This window comes from Sciurus carolinensis, chromosome 5 (genome assembly GCF_902686445.1).
Source record: "Sciurus carolinensis chromosome 5, mSciCar1.2, whole genome shotgun sequence".
Classification (NCBI taxonomy): Eukaryota; Metazoa; Chordata; class Mammalia; order Rodentia; family Sciuridae; genus Sciurus; species Sciurus carolinensis.
In genome coordinates, this window is record NC_062217.1 from 40,654,072 (window position 1) to 40,675,278 (window position 21,207).

Sequence of the window (21,207 nt, forward strand, 5' to 3'; positions counted from 1 at the left end):
TTTAATAGTTCACTTATTTGAAACTGTCGAATGATATTAGATATATGCCACTTAAGTATTAGTTCAGGGCCTTAGAAAACAAGTTTATTGGTGGTGTTCATGTATGGGGAGAAGAAAACTGTTCACTACATGTAACTGTCATGTTTCAGGGGACATGATTCAAGAGAAGAAAGCAAGTATAAGTATTATTTCAGAAACGCAATCTGTATTGGAATGACACTTCTTAAATATACTTTCCTTCCTGAACTCCATTCTAATATAATTTATAAACTCTCAAATGAAGCTATGGAAGTTAAAATTCTTACATAATCCAGCTATAAAGGGAACTCAGACTAAACTTTAATTCTTTTGTGTATCAGTCTCGGAGTACATAGGGCACAGTGCTGCATTAGGGCGGCATACGAAAGCATAGGTTTTACCTCCCAGCTCTGATAACTGTTCCAGTGAAGACACACAAGGATAATGGTCTTTTAACATATCTGGTAATTTAGAAGTCTTCTCTTGAAGATGTCGAGAACGTCTCACTGGTGTTAGAAACTTCAGCTCCTTAAATGCAGAATTTGATTCATCAAGTTGCATCTTCTTTTTTTATACTTTGCAAGTATGGTGTAGTAGATACATTATATTTAATTAAGGAACTTGCTCTAGTTTCTGTATCAGGAGTTTTAACATCATTGGTTGGATCTTCCATTTTGTCATCTTGCTCTTTTTCACAATCTTTAAATACCACATTCCTATGATGTTTATTCTCAATTTCTGTTTTTTTCTGGCTCTAGATTAACACCTATGTCTTCAGTGTTGACTTCTTGAACTTGTTCTTTGGATGCATAAGTCTCAATATTTTCTCCCAAATTAACATTTTCTTGACTCTTCATTGTTAGAATATCCACAATGACATGTCACATCTCTTCAATAGGCTGAGCCCCTGCCAGAATGGCCTTCTCATAGATTGAGATGATATTTTCAATAGGACTTGTGATTGGTTCAATACGTACAAGACATATCCAATATTTAACAAGTTTTTTGGCATCTGGAATATTTTTAATTAGGTCATTCAGTGTAACCAATATTTCTTTTGGACATCCTTTATTAATCAGGTTCAGGCATTCAGAAATTGTCTTGTTTACTTTTTCAGTAAATAATCTTTGTTCATCTTCTTCTGCCATGGTAGTCCAAAAAGATCCAATTGATTTTTCATTTTGTCCTTCAGACGTGGACTGGGTAACTACTGAGTTAGGGGGCCTTTTCAGTACTTTTCCTTTGCTAGTTTTCCACTCACTCAGACAAACTTTTCTCTCTTCTGCAGTTTCTTTGGGCTGAGCTGATCTATCAATAGTTGATTTTGCTATAGTATGTCTTCGTTGGTCAATGGTTTTTGATTTTTGTATCAGTTTGGTATTAGAAGATGAAGCAGGTCTGGATACAATTTCAGGTGCTATGCTTCTTGATAGCACCCTGTTTCTTTTTACGGGCTGAGAACCGGTTTTGACACTAGATAAAACCATTTTGGGTTGCAAAAATTCTTTTCCTTGAGGCCCTTTTCGGATTTTAACACTGACAGGGGTTTGGCTGATGCCTTGTTTCATGGTGTCCCAAGTATTGTTGTAGTGATTTCTAGCAGGAGGTCGCACAAGTTGTGGGTTCCGAGATTTAGTGTTCACAAATTTAGTGCTTTCAAATTTAGTAGTAGCAGTTATATTTGAAGCTGTATTACTTCTCACTGTTACATTGATGGTGTTTATAGGTTCAGGCTTTGTAGCTTTGGAGACAGTAGTTGGAAGTTGATTTGTTGTTGCAGAACTCTCATTTTTGACTTGCAGAGGCTTTCTAAATGAATTAACCTTAGACTGAAAAATTTGGCCACAATAAGCTCCAAGCACAGGTTTCTTGGGCATGTTAGCAGTTTGGTTTGGTTTTTCTGCAGGCATTGGCTTCTTTTTAGTATTGTTCTTATTGTTTTTAAGGTGAAATGCCTGACTTAGTGTTATATTTTGATTTGGGGGATCATCTTTAATTGATAACTGCAGAGTCTGAGTGCCATCCTGAAAATCATGGGTTTCAATTTCCGTAGTTGTATTGGTTAATTCATTAGAAGATTTTAAAGGAATATAATTTTTTCCCACCGGTGTATTATTTTTGCTCCCTATAAGTATTTTGATATTTTCTTTATCAGCCATTTTAGTTTTCAGTTTCAGAATTTTTGTCTCTTCTTGGACTTGGTCCTCAGATGTCATCACTCTTTGGGCTCTACTAGGTACGCAGACTGGGCCTTCCTTTTTTTTTTTTTTTTTTAGGCGGTGCTGGGGATCGAACCCAGGGCTTTGTGCTTGCAAGGCAAGTACTCTACCAACTGAGCTATCTCCCCAGCCCCAGACTGGGCCTTCTGACTTGGGGGCAGCTGCAAGATTCTGGCCTCATGAGCTTTTGAAATGAGGTCCCATGAAGTACTTTTTGAGGACAACTTTTTCCCAGCATCCCAGTGGGGACATTTCTAGTAAGTTCCTTTCCTGTGGTCCCTCGGCAATCTCTTTGTCGACCTATGAGACCTCTTGCACAAGGTCTGGATCTTAGACCTAGGAAAGGAGAACTTCTTCCTTGGGTCCTCTGTGTCAGCCCCACAGTAGGGGCTCTTCCTCCTGTCAGTGATGCTAAATTTTTTTAGAATTTCTTTACATCTTATGTTATTGCCCATTATGCCAGTCTTTTACTATGATTATTAATTCTTTATATTCAACTTTCTTGACCAAGTTACTAGGCAGTTATTGGTTGGACCCTGACTGATCCACTGTTACAATCTGACCTTCATATGGGAAGGAAAAACATTAATAAACTGTTACTTAGAGAACATGGGAGGCAAGACCACTTACACAAATTATATGCTTAGATGAAAACACAAACTATACTTCAAAATCTCTGTATCTGAGCATAACTTGTGACTAGAATCTTTGCTTACTTGCAACTTTCTAATATTAGAAAATAGAACGGAGTAAGCCCATTGCTCATTGCTCCAATTGAGAAATGAAAAACTCTAATTGGATGATTCCACTGTCAATTATTTAGGCAGGAAAGAGGGAGGTTGCCTCACCCAGATGGAAAGTGAATAGGGATGATCCAAGAAGGCTGACAGTAGAAGAGACTCTTTTTGCTTAACTCACCAAAGACAAGTGTCCTTGCTAAAAGAATTTTTGAAAACTTTTAAGAATGGAAATTCAACAGCCAAGGGTTGAGTTGAAAATGAAGGCTTAGTGCAATTTTTTTTTCTGGTTGATATCTACTTCTTGGTGTTGTGGATTTTTCCCCTCAGAATCTTATAAAACTTTTTGTTCTTTGAACTAGGACTTGGCCAGGAGAAGAGAACACTCATTCTTGTCTGAGAATTCCCCTAAAATAGAATATTCTTTATCTATTTCCTTCTGTCACAATTTAACTAAATCACAATTTAGAGCTGTCATTTGTTAGGCCAGGTTCTCAGCTCACCACCTTCCATTTATGTCATATTTAACCTTTAAAAAAAAACTCTACCAGACAGATGGATAAATTGAGGTTAAGAGAGGTTAGGTAACTTCCTCAAGGCCACACAGCTAGGGCAGAGCTGGGTTGAATCTAGGTATGACTGACTCCTCAAATTCCAAATGCCATCCATCCTGTCTTTAATGTTGCTGTACACTGAAAAAAAAATTTTTTTTTAAATTTTGCTGTTTCTTTTGAAAACTCCCAAGACTGACTGCAGTAAAAGATTAGAGAGGGCTCTCAGGAACTAATGCTAAAGATAGATGGGGAGTTGGGGTAGAGGAAGTATGGTTAAAAAAAGGACTTTGGAGAATTGAAAGGGTGAGGAGGACTGAGGAATTGCTGTAGATTAGATAATTGTCACCTCAAAGCCCATGTGTGAAAGATTTGGTCCCCAGCCCATGGACTATTGGGAGGTACCACCACCTTTAAATGGAAGAACTGAGTAGAAGGTCTTCTGGTCACTGTGTGGCTCTCGTGAAAGGCATATTAGCACCCCAGCCTCTCTTCTTTCTCTTTCTTTTATTTCCTGGCCATGAGGTAAGTGATTTTTCTCTACCATCTCTCTCCACCATGATGTGCTGCCTAACCACAGGCCCAAAAGCAATGGGGCAAATGAACCATGAACTGAAACCTCTGAGAGGGTGAGCCAAAATAAACCTTTTCTCCTTATAAGTTGATCATTTCAGGAATTTTGCTACAATAACAGAAAGTTGACTGACATAGGAATAAAGATAAACACAGCAGATCCTTCCCAGGCCTGAAGATCTACACAAGCTAACAAGACCAGTAGAATCTCCTGGAGGAAGGTGCTGACCCAGAAGGGCATTTTCTGGGATGCAGGGAGGTATGGTGCAAGGGAGCTAGGAGGGGAAGAAATTCAGCTGGTCTCTGTGTGGGGTGAGGATGACTCATGGATCTGAGAAGGGACACTGTTCTCAAATCTATAACCAGGGTGTGACCTATCTGTACTAAACCAGGACTGTATACTGAGGATGCAAGATGGTTTAGTTTCAAAGTAGAGTGAAAAAGTAAATATCCTCAGGACTCACTGGCTCTTGTTTTCCATGTGTGAGCAAGAGTATGGGAAAAAGCAAAGGGGAGAAGAAACCTCCCCAATTAACAGGTGGTACTGCCCAGGAACCTCTATGCTACTGGATACCAGGAAAAGGGGAAGAGAAATCTGGTCTTGGATAATTCTCAGAACCAGGACTGCAGCTTTCCAAAGGAATGGATGTTCTTGGTCTGCAGGGATCTTTCACGTTTTTTTTTTTGGGGGGTGGGGTTACTGGGGATCAGGACCAGGGCCTTGTGCTTGCAAGGCAAGCACTCTCCCAACTGAGCTACCTCTCCAGCCCTCTCTTTCACGATTCTGAGCGGAGTCATCCAGAGACTTCTTAGAAAGCTGGAAGGACTACTGAGATCTGTGCCCTGGTTTCCTCAGCAGCCCTTCATCTGCTTATGGAGGTCCTCTCGTGCTGGAGCGGGGAGTACCTCTGCAGTTTATAAAGCTTGGTTCCTTAATTTCCCAGAAAGCACCACTCATCATACCAAATCTATGCATTAGGCCAAGAATTACAGTGTGATTCTTAGGCTAGAGGACTGTAATAATGAAAAATGGTGGCAGTGATAAACAACGTCACCGATTCTGTCAATACTCGTGGTTTTGTGAACATGCAACACAACCTTCTTTTCTTGAGTGCTCACTACTTCCCATTCATCCTGCCAAGTTTTTTATATGCGATCTCACTTAAGCCTCAGAAAAATCAGGTGAGGTATTTTACAGATGCAGAACTGAGGTACAGAGAGGGTAAATAAGTAAGGTTAAGTTTGGAAGCTAGCATTCCATGCTGACCTGTTGGACCCCAGAACCAATGCTTATAATCACGATGCTATCGCAATGGGTGCTATTGATTAACTTTCCTCTCCTTCCATGTATCCTACCAGGTCTCCGATTTGCATCAGAGATTAGCAACCTCCCACCAGTTAGTCCTGAGATTCAGTGAAATCAACTCCATCGCTAGCTCCTGGGTAGATCCTAACTCATGTAAGTCTGTAAGCATGTGGCTTACAAATTCTCTGGATGACACTGCAGTCACTGTTATTGACCTAGATGGAGGCCTGAGATCCAACAGGGGCCAAGCATGGCCTATCTTCCATGATTGGGAGAGAGATTGTCTCTCCTGCCACAAGTAAGATAGTAAATACTTCCATTGGTGGGGAGTCATCTTGTTGTCGAGGACAGGTGACCTGGGGACAAAATGTACACACAGGAGAATTGAGAGCAGAATGAAGTATAGGCCAACAGAACTAGAACCCTGATCATTTTGTGCCTGCAGTGCTATTGACTATTGAACTTTTCACAGGTCATCTAATAAACTTCCTTGCTTATTCAAGAAAGTTGAAGTAGGGCTACTCTTACTCGAAGTTCAACATGGGCACACCTATGTTCTCCCTCAGTTACTTACAAAATAAGTGTCCAGTGTATTTAAGAGGCATTATCATCTCAATTATACAAAAGCCTTTCTGCTTTTCTTTACCCTTTCAAAATTTCATAGCATCTTAAAAAGCCTTCAACATAAACCCAGATCCTCGAATGGTTCTTAGAGCTATGTTTTATTTTTCTCTTTTCACAAATATTCAATCACATCTCTCACACCAACTAAGTATGATGCTAATGGTGTTTTTTACCCTGTTTTTTTCTTCCTCCCATTTGATTGATATTCTAGCATGAAAGATCACAAAAAGTCATCTTTTTCAAAGGACATAATGACAGGAATTACAGGGAGCAAAACACCCAGGGAAAGCCCGTTTCCTGCAGCAGATGGTGACATGTTTCTAGGTCTGTGAATAGGAAAGTGTAGGGAGGTCAGTGGACACGGGCGGCGATCAAAAAGGGGACCCCCAGTGAGGTTGAGGTAGTGGGAAGGTAGGTGGACCCAGAAAGCTAGGCTCCCAGGCTACCTATTCCATTGCTCTTAGGAGCAGAAGGTCGAGTAGAGACTGTAACACCCTACACTTAGGTTACGAAGCCCTGGCAAGACGGTGAGCCTGAACCACTGAGAAGAGCAAGTTAGAACCAACTGCAATTGTGTGTATGCCACAAAGAACTGCGGTGTTCTGGGAAAACCTGAGGAGTGGGGACAGTGTCCTGGGAAGGTAGCTCACTGGCTTTGAGGGAAGATGTAGCCTAAGAAATGAGGTTGGTATGAGTTATGAGGGACCATCAGTTGTCATCAGATTTTATATGGCCTATTCAGTCAGAGCAAAGTACCAGTGGAGACCAAATGATTCTACGTGGTGTCACAGAGCAGAGGGAATGACAATATTAGAGATGCCTAGTGATGTTCAGATCTTGGACTTGAATGTTTTTCAATGCTGTCAGCTTTAGACTTGGTCAAATCACCATGACTTGGGATTTTAATTCCAGAGCATCTAATTTCTTATCACTGTAAGAAGGGGAGGCTTCCTGAGCATGACTGTGCTAACGATATTTTCACCAGAGTACAGGCAACATCATCAGCTGTCTTCTTTTATCTCTGCATTAGCCTCTTGAAATTCTCCTTCCTAGAAATCCACAACCTCGCATTCCCTTGTTTATTTTGTGAGAGAGGACAGTGAAGCCTGGCCAAATAATTACAGCAGCTCTTGTTTTCAGAAGGGAAGTTGCTATCTGCAGTAACTGTGCAGCAAGGGGTTTTTATTATTTTTACCTAAAGACATCTTTTTTGGTAATGACAAATGTGTTTTTTTTTTTTTTAAGTCTGATTTTTCTTAATACAACTTTAAAGGTTTTTAAATTGTTTCATATCTAGTCGAGATATTGAAAATCTCGAGTTGAGATTTTTAAGTACTTCATTTTTAACTTGTAATAAAAGTTTACAACTTGATTTTTTTCAAAAAAGTCAACAAAATGCAAGTACCTGTTAATAAAGTTCTTAAATAATTTAAAAATAAAGGAAGGGAAGTTGCTTGAAACACAATAGGAAGGAAAAGATAGAAATAGGAGAAGGGAACTGGGTTTTGTGCCTCTGTCTTGTTACTTAATTCCTTCCTGTAAGATAATGAAATCAAATCCCTATCTTCTCTAAAGGTAATATTATAAATTAGGACTCTATTCCTTGAAACCCAGTTAATAATTAAAAATCTTCATTAATGATCGCCAAAAGAAAGATGTACAATGGGGAAAATGCTTTGCAAATAATAACTAGATATATTTGAAAAAAAAATTTAAACAAAATTCCCCCTGCAGGAGGGGTGGGGGGAGAGAGGAGAGGAGGCTTACCTGATAGGACAGGGTGGAATTGGGTGAAGGGGCAGGATGGGAATGGGAAAGACAGGAGAATGAAGGGACATAACTTTCCTACGTTCTTGTACGAATACACGACCAGAGTAACATCATGTACAAAATGGGAAGATATACTCCATGTATTTATGATATGTCGAAATACATTCAAATGTCATGTATAACTAAAAAGAACAAATAAAAAATATTCCCACTATGGCCTTCCATTTCCAAAGTATGACCAAGAGGTTTTGAAAATAGGCCTGGGTAAGAGAGAGAGAATTACCTAGATTCATTTTGTCAATCAAGAATGAAATTTGGAGGTTGCTGATTAGCAGGTTCAGGGTCCCTGCTCCATTGAGAAGCTGAGTCCTGCTTCCTAATAGTGAAGGAAGGATATGAGAAAATACAAAAGGCAAATCGCACCCTTGTTGACCGCAGAAAGCAAAGAGGCAGACATGTGGAAGTACCAGGTACCCTCCTGTGTGATCCATGTGAACAGGAACAGACATAGGACATTTTTTTTTTAATCAAATGTTATTGCAAATGCCTTTTAATAAGCACTGAGTACAAGTTATGCAATCAGAATGTCTCAAGAGGAGAAAAGTTAGTGAGTGCTATAGTGTGTGAAAATTATCATGGAAAGAGGTAGAATTATTATTTCTGCATTCAATTTTAATATTTTTTTATTATGAGAACATATTGTAAAAAGGAAGACCTCTAATCTCACCTGAAGCAATCACTGTGCTATAGTGCATTTCCTCTTGCTAATTCTTTAACAGAAATCCCAAGGAGTCTCTGTAGTTTCTAGAAAATATGGATCTGATTTTTGAAAGAAAAATTTAAGAAAAAAAAGAAAAGGAGATAAGAGAGTAACTAATGCATGTAATAGAACAGAATCACAAAATTTTAGAAACAGTGGATAGAGTTTATCGTTTAAATTGTTAAATAACATTCATCATATGGATACGCCACATTTTATTTATCATTTCATCATAGGAGTGGTTTGGTATTTTCTGTCATTTTAATATTATAATGAGGAACGAAGGGCACATACCTTCAGAGTCTTCAGTGTCTCCTGCTGCTTTAAGAGGGCTATCAGAATGATGCATTCCAGATAGATTTAATGAATGCGAACTAATGCGCTAGTACCAGTAACAAGTAAATAGGATTATAAACATATGAACACCTTTTGGACGTGACTGTATTATGAATCATATTAAGGAAGCACTCAGGAAATTACTTTTTACTTAAGGGTCTAATGGTCCTTGTCTGCAATGCATTCAATTGTTACTGTCTTATTACATTTTTTCCCCCATGTCTTGGTGACCTCCAAATTCCTTAGAGAGTCGCAGTTTGGAGAAATTAATCTGCAGCTTAACACATGTCGGCTTTAGAAAGCTGTTGAGTTTCATTTGGCATGAAATTGTTCACAGCAGAATGAGGAAATATGGACCAGACCTGTGGTTTCCAACCTTTTATGAGAAAAGGACCTCTTTAGAATGTTATAGATTCCTCAGATAATAATGTTTTTATTTGCTTAGTTGACGGTAAATATGCACATGGGTTTGTGGATTCTTTGTGATAATTGCTCCATCCCAGCAATTATCTCCTTTTTAGGAGATAAGAGTAAACAGCTTGTGAAGAGAGACTCTTCCTGTGGAATCCAGGGGTTCTCTTCCTCTTTCTCTAAGTCTCACATCTGGCTATTTTGGTATTACCTTCAGTCCTCTTGTTTCATGAATCTATCTTTCTTAGGATGCTAAATGTCAGACCCAAACAGGAAAACATATTTCTGCAGTGTGGCTCTGGGCCTCCTTCCTTTGCTCTGTAGCAAACACCTACCTTTTCCCAACAGGATGAAGCCAAGTGAATATTATGGAAAAGAGCGTAATGGCTGTCTCTCTTTAGCTTCTGCTTTTACTGTGACACATAGGCCACATGTCTCAGAAGTTTCCTCATAATCTAGTCAGAGACTCACCTGCATTGGCCTTTGAGAGTAATAATTCAACTTCAATGGGATCCGCGGATATTCCTCCGAAGTGAGGGAAGAAATGGAATCGCGTTTTGAGAGGATATTACTTTGTTGACACTTCTTTTGATTTCTTTCAGGGCCCGTATCCTGCAGCTTTCTGCTCCGTTTTATCTTTGAATATTACTGTTCCTGGTTATTGCTAGTTCAGAAAAGAGGAGATGTTTTGTCAATTCAGTTCATTTGGTGATGGCTGTGGAACATTCATGACACAGTTGGAAATAAAGTCTGTTGCTTTTATTGAAAGGATGATCTTTCCTTTGGCAGGAACAAAACCTGCATTCTATATAGCAGAGATGTACTTACAGAGTCAGAAAGACAGTCACTTTTAGCTTTTAAAAAATATAGCAACTGAGATCTGGTTTTGTGATGCAAATTGGGTGCCTGGTACTCAGCTGCTTTGAAGGGCAGCAATGGAAGAGTTACTTTGGCAGAGGAGGCCTGGAGCCCTCCAGGATATTCTGAGCAGACGCTGAAGTTCTTAATTTTCTGGGTTTTGAAGATTGCTTCTTTCACAGAAAGTGTCTTTGTTCAGAAAGTTTTGCAATAGTATACTTTAAAATTGAACTCTGTCAGTGCGTTACCAGGAGAGAGGTCAGTGTAGTGTCTAGGCCTGAAGCTGTTTCTACCACTTATTAGCTCTGTGAACTTGAACAAGTTACTTTATTAAGCTTCAGTTTTCCCATGTGTAAATTGGGGGAAGATAATAGAAGCAGCCTCATAATGTTGTTATGAAGTTCAGTGAGATAGGGCACCGTCCCTGCATGATGTAGTAGCTCAAACGATGCTCACTATTATTATTACTTTTATCCATAAAATAATAAATATTACTAGAGAAAACAGTAGCTGATATTTTATAACCATTCTAATTTTTTAAATGTATTTTTTTAAATTTATTTTTATTTATTTATTTTAAATTTATTTTTACAGACTGCATTTTGATTCACTGTACACAAATGGGGTACAACTTTCCCTTTCTATGGTTGTGCACGGTGTAGATTCATACCATTCATGTAATCATACCTGTACCTAGGGTAATGACGCCTGTCTGCCATTCTAATTTTTAACATCTCAGTTTTGTCTCATGCTTTTCTTGTATGACCCTTGGAAACACCCCTATGGTCGAACAAGTTTGGTTTGCCTTTGCTTCTCATGGTGAGGAGAGCACACATCATAGGAATCATGGGAAATAACCTTTACAGGGTGTCAGTTCTGGTGGGGCAGTTTGAGGGAGGGTCTAAGGAAGCAGGAATTCACTCCAGCTTGGACGCTGATGGAAAGTAGGGCCAGCAGATTTGGTATCTCAATGACTCTTACCATAGTAAGGGGAGGCTAGATTGGGGATGCAACTTTATCCTCATTTGGGACAAGAGATGGAGTATTTGGTATTTTGTGGGTGGCAGAGTGACCTTGTTTTCATCTGTGTTTAGACAAATTATGAAGAGGACTTGCTTGGTCCTATTTTATCCTGGCCTCAGAGCAGCCTTGTCAGGGATGAGTATTCGGAGATGGTCTGTGTCTAATGGGAGAATCACAGGGTCTGTGATGAGCCAGGCCAGCTTCTGATGTCAGGGGCTATTCCTTTCTCAGTTGCTACAATTAGCATTCTGATGAATTATTCCAGTGATTTAAAAAACAATACTTCTTCTACCCTGAAGAGTTAAATGGAATCCTATCCATGTTTTCAGGAAAAAGTTACACCACACACACACACACACATATTTGCAATTTATTATATACACACACACACATATTTGCAATTTATTACTGGCATTGTTCTATTGTTGGGGCTCTGACAATGAACAAGAATGAATGTGTGTTTGCCTGCTATAGTTTGGATCTAGAATATTCCTAAAGGCCTATGTGTTAACAGCTTGGTTCTTGGCCTAGTGCTATTGGGAGGTGGTGGAACCCTTGAGAGGTGTGGCCTAGCAGGATGCTGTAGGAGATTGGGAGCATGTTCTGGAAGGGAGTTGTGAACATGGCCTCCCTTGCTTCTAGCTTTGAGGTGAGCAGCTTGCTCCCCGTGCTCCCTGACCTGCTCTTCTGCTTGGCCACAGGCCCCGAAGCAACAGGACCTACTGACTGTGGACTAAAGCCTCTGAAACCATGAACCAAAATGATCCTTTCCTTTTTAAAGTTGATTTATCTCAGTTATTTGTCAAAATAATGCTAACATGACACTAGAGGATCTTACGATCTGATCATGGAAGATAGACCAAGGAAGAAAATTTAAGAAACAATATTTTCTGGCTAAATGCTTTGAAGAAAATAAACAGTGTTATGGTAAAGCATATTGAAGGACGGGGCTGGGGTTGTGGCTCAGTGGTAGAGCACTTGCCTAGCATGTTTGAGGCACTGGGATCAATCCTCAGCACCACATAAAAATAAATAAATAAAATAAAGGGATTGTGTTTACCTGCAACTTAAAAAAAAAAAAGGAATAATGAAGGAAGGGCTGCTAGTAAGAATGAGAACAAATATTACAGAAGGACTTTTCTGGACTGACTGAGCTGGAATTCAGATTTGCTGCACCGTAGCCTGTGTTTAATTTTCTTTACTCTTGATTTACATGGGCTGGGTTCCTTCTGGCATACGCACACTTTTTTACAGGGGATGTTAGGCTACTGACAGATGCAAAATAGAATTTTTTTTGTCATTTAAGAATAGTTGAACTAATTAATGATTCTCAAATATAGAGTGGGAAAGAATAGGATGAGCCATTTGAAAATTCACAGTTGTAGATTGTGCAGTTTGCCATATGCCTATTTATCTCAGAATGGTGACCTGAGAAATAAGTCAAACCTGGAAGATAGTTTGAAGAGGAAAATACTTTTGAAGTTGCTGTACTTATTTGCATTGCAGTACATGAGCAAATCTATTGTTTTCCCTGCCTTCTTGCAAATTAAATAAGTTGAACAAAACTTTCCCATTTCTGCTTATTTTTCTTTGAGTATCAATTCACATGAAATAGAATTTCTTTTTTCTCCCCCAGAAAGCTATAACTCATTATTTAGAATCTGTTTAGCTTTCTTTTGATTTCCTTTGGTCTTACTTTATATCAAATGGTTCTCTCTCTTTTTTAACCTATAGATATATTCCGTTATTCAATCTGTGCCACCACAAAGACAGAGTATTTTCTTTTGTGTTCTAGTGCAAACCAAAAGAATAACAGCAAACTGTTCAAGTTCCATCAATGGAGGCAATTAAATGGTTCTTAAACCCAGCGTTGAGCACCAATGAGCTATTTCTTAAATTTCTTAAATTGTCCATATTTCGTATGGACAAAAATTGATATTTATATCACTTAAAACAATTGTTACACAGGTTTGTAAAGAAGATTTATATTGCACAAACCATATTTTCTGTGGATAATCAATAGCAAATCTGAGATCCATTCTATTAAAAGAATTAGATTCTGATTATGGTAACAACAAGAGAACACAAATAGAGCTCCTTTGTAAAACTGTATTAATACTATAGATTTATTTAAAATTACAGATTGGGGCGATCCAAGATGGCAGCCTAGAGGGAGACTGCACCCCCAGTCGCTCCAGAACCCAGGAGGTAAGAAGGGGAGGCATTGAGAGACTCGGTCTGAAATAGAGCCACGGGTGAGTCTGCCCACTGGGTAAAGCTCGGCCCGGGTGGCAGGCCCAGATAGAGGTGGCTTATTGGAGCCAGGCAGGGCAGCTAGAGTCTTCCCCAGGTAGCCTTCCACACTCCGGCAGTGGGCTCCTCCCACACGGCCAGCTGCACGGTGCAGGCCCACAGTGAGAGCATTTCTGCACAGAGCCAGTTCCAAACCGTGGAACCAGTAGGGGGCTAGGGGCAGTTTTCTTTGGATGAGCTGCTTTATCAGATTCCTCCAAGACATCAGGCTACTGAAGGCTGGGAGGTGATACACTGGAAATCTACTGGGACACTATAAGCCAATAGCGGAAAACTGCAATATCTCAGGGTCCCACTGACAACTGACCAATATGAGAAAACAAGGGAAGAAAATGTCCCAAACAAACCTAGATACTACATCAATAAAACCCAATGACAGCACAGCAGAAGAAATGTCAGAGAGGGAGTTCAGAATGTACGTAATTAAAACGATCAGGGAAGCTAATGAGGAGATGAAAGAGCAAATGCAGGCATTGAAGGAGGAGATGAAAGAGCAAATGCAGGCATTAAATGATCGCACCAATCAACAGTTAAAAGACCAAATATGGGAAGCAAGAGATCATTTCAATAAAGAGTTAGAGATACTGAAAAAAAAAACAAACTGAAATACTTGAAATGAAGGAAACAATAAACCAAGTTAAAAACTCCATAGAAAGCATAACCAATAGGATAGAACACCTGGAAGACAGAACCTCAGACATTGAAGACAAAATATTTAGTCTTGAAAGCAAAGTTGGCCAAACAGAAAAGATGGTAAGAAATCATGAACAGAATCTACAAGAATTATGGGATATCATGAAAAGGCCAAATTTAAGAATTATTGGGATTGAGGAAGGCTTAGAGAAACAAACCAAAGGAATGAACAATCTATTCAATGAAATAATAACAGAAAATTTCCCAAATCTGAAGAATGAAATGGAAAACCAAGTACAAGAGGCTTATAGAACTCCAAACATACAAAATTACAACAGACCCACACCAAGGCACATTATTATGAAAATACCTAACATACAAAATAAAGACAGAATTTTAAAGGCCGCGAGAGAAAAGAATCAAATTACATTCAGAGGGAAACCAATAAGAATATCAGCAGATTTTTCAATCCAGACCCTAAAAGCTAGAAGGGCCTGGAACAACATATACCAAGCCCTGAAAGAAAATGGATGCCAACCAAGAATCTTATACCCAGCAAAACTTACCTTCAAATTTGACGATGAAATAAGATCCTTCCATGATAAACAAAAGCTAAAGGAATTTACAAAAAGAAAGCCAGCATTACAGAACATTCTCAGCAAAATATTCCATGAGGAAGAGATGAAAAACAACGATGCAAATCAGCAACAGGAGGCGCTAGCCTAAAGGAATAGCCAAATAAAGGAGAAACCAAATCATGTCAAAAACAAATATGAGTCAATTGACTGGGAATACAAATCATATCACAATAATAACCCTGAATGTTAATGGCCTGAATTCATCAATCAAAAGACATAGACTGGCAGATTGGATTAAAAAGAAAAATCCAACAATATGCTGCCTGCAAGAGACTCACCTCATAGAAAGAGACACCCATAGACTAAAGGTGAAAGGATGGGGAAAAACATACCATGCACACGGACACAGCAAAAAAGCTGGAGTATCCATCCTCATCTCAGATAATGTGGACTTCAAACCAAAACTAATCAGAAGGGATAAAGAAGGACATTACATGCTGCTTAAGGGAAGCATAAATCAGCAAGACATAACAATCATAAATATCTATGTCCCGAACATTGGCTCATCCACGTACGTCAAACAAATCCTTCTCAATTCCAGAATTCAAATAGACCACAACACAATAATACTAGGCGATTTTAACACACCTCTCTCACCACTGGATAGATGTCCAAACAAAAATTGAATAAAGAAACTATAGATCTCAACAACACAATCAGCAATTTAGACTTAACGGACATATATAGAATATACCATCCAACAAAGAACGAATACACTTTCTTCTCAGCAGCACATGGATCCTTCTCTAAAATAGACCATATTTTATGCCACAAAGCTACTGTTAGCAAATACAAGAAGATAGAGATACTACCTTGTACTCTATCAGATCATAATGGATTGAAATTAGAAATAAATGACAGAATAAAAAACAGAAACTTCTCCAATACCTGGAGACTAAATAATACACTATTATATGATGAATGGATAACAGAAGACATCAGGAGGGAAATAAAAAAATTCTTAGAAGTAAACGAGAACAAAGACACATCATATCAAAATCTCTGGGACACTATGAAAGCAGTACTTAGAGGAAGATTTATTTCATGGGGTGCATTCAAAAAAAGAAGTAGAAATCAACAAATAAACGAGTTAACACTACAGCTCAAAGCACTAGAAAAAGAAGAGCAGACCAATACCAAAAGTAGTAGAAGACAGGAAATAGTTAAAATCAGAGCCGAAATCAACGAAATCGAAACAAAAGAAACAAGTGGAAAAATTAACAAAATAAATAGTTTGTTCTTTGAAAAAATAAATAAAATTGATAAACCCTTAGCCACACTAACAAAGAGAAAGAGGGAGAAAACTCAAATTACTAAAATTCGGAACGAACAAGGAAACATCACAACAGACACGAGTGAAATACAAAACATAATTAGAAGCTATTTCGAAAATCTATACTCCAACAAAACAGAAAACCTCAAAGACATCAACAAATTTCTAGAGACATATGAACTACCTAAACTGAACGAGGAGGACATACACAACTTAAATAAACCAATTTCAAGCAATGAAATAGAAGAGGTCATCAAAAGCCTACCAACAAAGAAAAGTCCAGGACCAGATGGGTTCTCAGCCGAGTTCTACAAAACCTTTAAAGAAGAGCTCATTCCAATACTCCTCAAACTATTCCATGAAATAGAAGAGGAGGGAACCCTACCAAACTCGTTCTATGAAGCCAATATCACCCTGATACCTGAACCAGACAGAGACACATCGAGGAAAGAAAATTTCAGACCAATATCCTTAATGAATATTGATGCAAAAATTCTCAACAAAATTTTAGCAAATCGCATACAAATATATATTAAAAAGATAGTGCACCATGATCAAGTGGGTTTTATCCCAGGGATGCAAGGTTGGTTCAACATTCGGAAATCAATAAATGTCATTCACCATATCAACAGACTTAAAGTTAAGAATCACATGATTATTTCAATAGATGCAGAAAAAGCATTTGATAAAATATAGCATCCCTTCATGCTCAAAACACTAGAAAAAATTGGGGTAGTGGGAACATTCCTAAACATTATAAAGGCAATCTACGCTAAGCCCATGGCTAATATCATTCTAAATGGTGAAAAACTGAAAGCGTTCCCCCTAAAAACTGGAACAAGGCAGGGATGCCCTCTTTCACCGCTTCTATTCAACATCGTCCTTGAGACTCTAGCCAGAGCAATCAGACAAACCAAAGAAATTAAAGGGATACGAATAGGAAAAGAAGAACTCAAACTATCCCTGTTCGCTGATGACATGATTATATATTTAGAGGAACCTGGAAATTCCACCAGAAAACTTTTAGAACTCATAAGTGAATTCAGTAAAGTAGCAGGTTACAAGATCAATGCTCATAAATCCAATGCATTTTTATACATAAGTGATGAATCTTCAGAAAGAGAAATTAGGAAAACTACCCCATTCACAATAGCATCGAAAAAAATAAAATACTTGGGAATCGATCTCACAAAAGAGGTGAAAGACCTCTACAATGAGAACTACAGAACACTAAAGAAAGAAATTAAAGAAAACCTTAGAAGATGGAAAGATCTCCCATGTTCCTGGATAGGCAGAATTAATATCATCAAAATGGCTATACTACCTAAAGTGCTATACAGATTCAATGCAATTCCAATTAAAATCCCAATGATGTACCTTGCAGAAATAGAGCAAGCAATTATGAAATTCATCTGGAAGAATAAAAAACCTAGAATAGCTAAAGCAATCCTCAGTAGCAAGAGCGAAGCAGGGGGTATTGCAATACCAGATATTCAACTCTATTACAAAGCAATAGTAACAAAAACGGCATGGTATTGGTACCAAAATAGACAGGTAGATCAATGGTACAGAATAGAGGACATGGACACAAACCCAAATAAATACAATTTTCTCATACTAGACAAAGGTTCCAAAAATATGCAATGGAGAAAAGATAGCCTCTTCAACAAATGGTGCTGGGAAAACTGGAAAACCATATGCAATAGGAATGAAATTAAACCCCTATCTCTCACCCTACACAAAACTCAACTCAAAATGGATCAAGGACCTCGGAATCAGACCAGAGACCCTGCATCTTATAGAAGAAAAAGTAGGTCCAAATCTTCAACTTGTTGGCTCAGGATCAGACTTCCTTAACAGGACTCCCATAGCACAAGAAATAAAAGCAAGAATCAACAACTGGGATAGATTCAAACTTAAAAGTTTTCTCTCAGCAAAGGAAACTATCAGAAATGTGAAGAGAGAGCCTACAGAGTGGGAGAATATCTTTGCCAACCATACCTCAGATAGAGCGCTAATTTCCAGAATCTATAAAGAACTCAAAAAACTCTACACGAAGAATACAAATAATCCAATCAACAAATGGGCTAAGGAAATGAACAGACACTTCACAGAAGAAGATGTACAAGTAATCAACAGATATATGAAAAAATGTTCAACATCCCTAGTAATAAGGGAAATGCAAATCAAAACTACCCTAAGATTTCATCTCACCCTAATTAGAATGGCGATTATCAAGAATACAAGCAACAATAGGTGTTGGCGAGGATGTTGTGAAAAAGGAACATGACTCATACATTGCTGGTGGGGTTGCAAATTAGTGCAGCCACTCTGGAAAGCAGTGTGGAGATTCCTCAGAAAGCTTGGAATGGAAACACCATTTGACCCAGCTATCCCACTCCTTGGCCTATACCCAAAGGACTTAAAATCAGCATACTACAGAGATACAGCCACATCAATGTTCATTGCTGCTCAATTCACCATAGCCAGATTGTGGAACCAACCTAGATGCCCTTCAGTTGATGAATGGATAAAGAAACTGTGGCATATTTATACAATGGAATATTACTCCGCAATGAAGAATGATAAAATTATGGCATTTGTAGGCAAATGGTCGAAATTGGAGAATATCATGCTAAGTGAGATAAGCCAATCTGAAAAAACTAAAGGACGAATGATCTCACTGATAAGCGGATGAGGACATATAATGGGGGGTGGGAGGGGCTAGCATTAGGTTTAGGGTTAGGTTTAGAGTTAGGCTAAGGAGAGCGGTAAGAATGAAGGAAAGAAGGACTGTGTAGAGGGAAAAGAGGGGTGGGAGGGGTGGGGGGGAGGGGAAAAATAAAATAAACATCATTACCCTATGTAAATGTAAAAAAATAAAAAAAAATTTTTTTCACTAAAAAAAAAAAACAAACAAAAAAAAAAAAAAAAAAAAGGAATGCTTCCTGAAAGAAGTGACTTGAGACCTAAGTGTAGAAAAATTAACAGAATGTGAACAGAATGACGAAACAGGGAAGGGCTACTTAGCTTCATAAAGAACTGTGCAATGGGAAATGAATTGGAAATAAGAGTACCATGGTGTGGTTTTTCTTAAACCATGAGCCAAAATAAAATCTCTTCCTTGTGTTGCTTATATTAGGTACATAGGTGATAAAGACAAAAAGCAGATTAACACAACATCTTTCCATATGCCTCTTGGACATTCATTATCTTCTTTAGAGAAATATCTATTCAAATCCTTCACTCATTTTTTGGGGGGAAGGTACTGGGTATTGAACTCTGGGGCCCTCAACCACTGAACCACATCCCCAGCCCTATTTTGTATTTTATTTAGACTCAGGGTCTCACTGAGTTGCTTAGGGCCTCCTTTTTGCTGAGGCTGGCTTTGAACATAATCCTCCTGCCTCAGCTTCCTGAGCCGCTGGGTTTACAGGCATGTGTCACCATGCCCAGCTTCTTCACTCATTTTTTAATTAGATTTTGTTGTAGTAGTTATGGAGTCGAAGGAGTTCTTTAAATAGTGTGTGTGGGGATATCCTGTCAGATAAATGGTTTGCAGATATTTTCCTCCATTCTGTAAGTTGTTTTCACTTTGTTGATTGTTTTACTTGTTTCTTCAGAAATTAAAAAGTTTGATGTAAAAAAAAAAAATAAAATTACAGATTTATGGTGACTCATGCCTATAATCCCAACAACTCAGGAGGCTGAGGCAGGAGGATTCCAAGTTCTTGGCCAGCCTCAGCCACTTAGCAAGACTTTCAGCAATTCAGTAAGACCCTGTCTCTAAATAAAATATAAAAAGGAGTGGGAATGTGGCTCAGTGGTGGAGCAGCTGGATTCAATCCCTGGAACAGATGGAAGAGAAATGGAGTATTAGAGGAAAGCACCTTCTGCAGCTCCTCAGCATCAGGCTCACAAAATGAGAAGACTGCTTCTCAGCGAGGTGAGTAACTGAGAGAACTCACTGGAACTTAACACTGAACTGTTAAAAAAAAAAAATTGAAATTATAGAGATGCACAAAGTCAGAAACTTGCATGTTAGAAATGAAAAGTTAGAGAAGCACCAGGTTGGGCACCAGGGAAGGAGAGGGCATAGCCTGCGGATAAAGGAAAAAAAAAAAAAAAAAAAAAAAAAAAAAAGGCTTGGGGAAACCTGTGTGTTAGAGAAGAAGGCCGATTTTAATGGACATAGAGTTGGTAGGGGAAGGGGCTTAGCGTAAGCAAATCCAAAATTAGTTCCCAGGATCAGGAAACTCTCCAGGCATGGAAGACCTGCATAGGCAGCGAAAGAGGACCCAGCGATCCGTGGGTGCTTGGTGCAAAAGGCCGCTGTGGCAGTAGCGGGTCTTCAGGGGCACAACTGGCCAGGAAACCACCCGCCACCGTAACCACGCTCCACAAGCGCCCCCATGGGGAAAACGGCGGGTGTCACCGCCGCCTTGGCCCACGCACACACCCACAGGGAAAAGCCGCCACTGCCTCTGCTCCTACCAGGGTCCCTGAGAATACCAGATGGGTTCAACTGCCTCTGGCAGCCTTGGTCGCCTAGAGGAGAGGGCTGCTCACTGGCGGCAGTTGTGTACTGCCCAGTGCAGCTGCTAACAGTGACAGGAAATTGGGAACTCCTACAGTTGATTTTAAAAAAGTTGTTATGCTGCACATGCCTGTAATCCCAGCAGCTGGGGAGGCTGAGGCAGGAGGATGGTGAGTTCAAAACCAGCCTCAGCAAAAGTGAGGTGCTAGGCAACTCAGTGAGACTCTGTCTCTAAATAACATACAAAATAGGACTGGGGTTGGATGTGGTTCAGTGGTCAAGTGCCCCTGAATTCAATCCCGGGTATAAACCAAAAAAACAAAATTGTCATAAGACACCTGAACCAGAGAGCCCAAAATGGGCACAACGAAAATTATACCTGGAACATTCAGGCTCTTAATCCCAAGGGAGAAAGCAACCTGCTGTAGCTGTAGCCCACACACAGGAGCATCTGTACTCCAGGACAGAAACCCAGTATTTTGTATCCGTGGTGGTGAAGCTGAAACCTGAGGGGTTTTTATCCCAATGCCATACAAGTGGACTTTACCAGAGATCCTAGAAATCCTGCAGAGTAAGTAGTAGGGGGTGTGGACCACTTCTCAAACTCCCACCCACAGGTTCCCAAGT

The 21,207-nt window shown here is 39.2% G+C and overlaps 1 protein-coding gene and 1 non-coding gene across 2 annotated transcripts in view; both read right to left on the minus strand.

The window, feature by feature from the left end:
* Window positions 1-339: 339 nt before the first annotated feature.
* The window catches only part of LOC124985556 (cytoskeleton-associated protein 2-like), a 47,827-nt gene continuing 26,959 nt past the window's right edge, over window positions 340-21,207 (minus strand). Inside the window, 3 exon segments of the mRNA XM_047554292.1 lie at window positions 340-588; window positions 590-763; window positions 765-2,273. Coding sequence (XP_047410248.1) covers window positions 340-588; window positions 590-763; window positions 765-2,273 — 1,932 coding nt within the window.
* On the minus strand, window positions 12,919-13,033 carry LOC124986029 (small nucleolar RNA SNORA31). Its single transcript, XR_007108939.1, has one exon. It is a non-coding gene; the product is annotated as a small nucleolar RNA SNORA31 (small nucleolar RNA).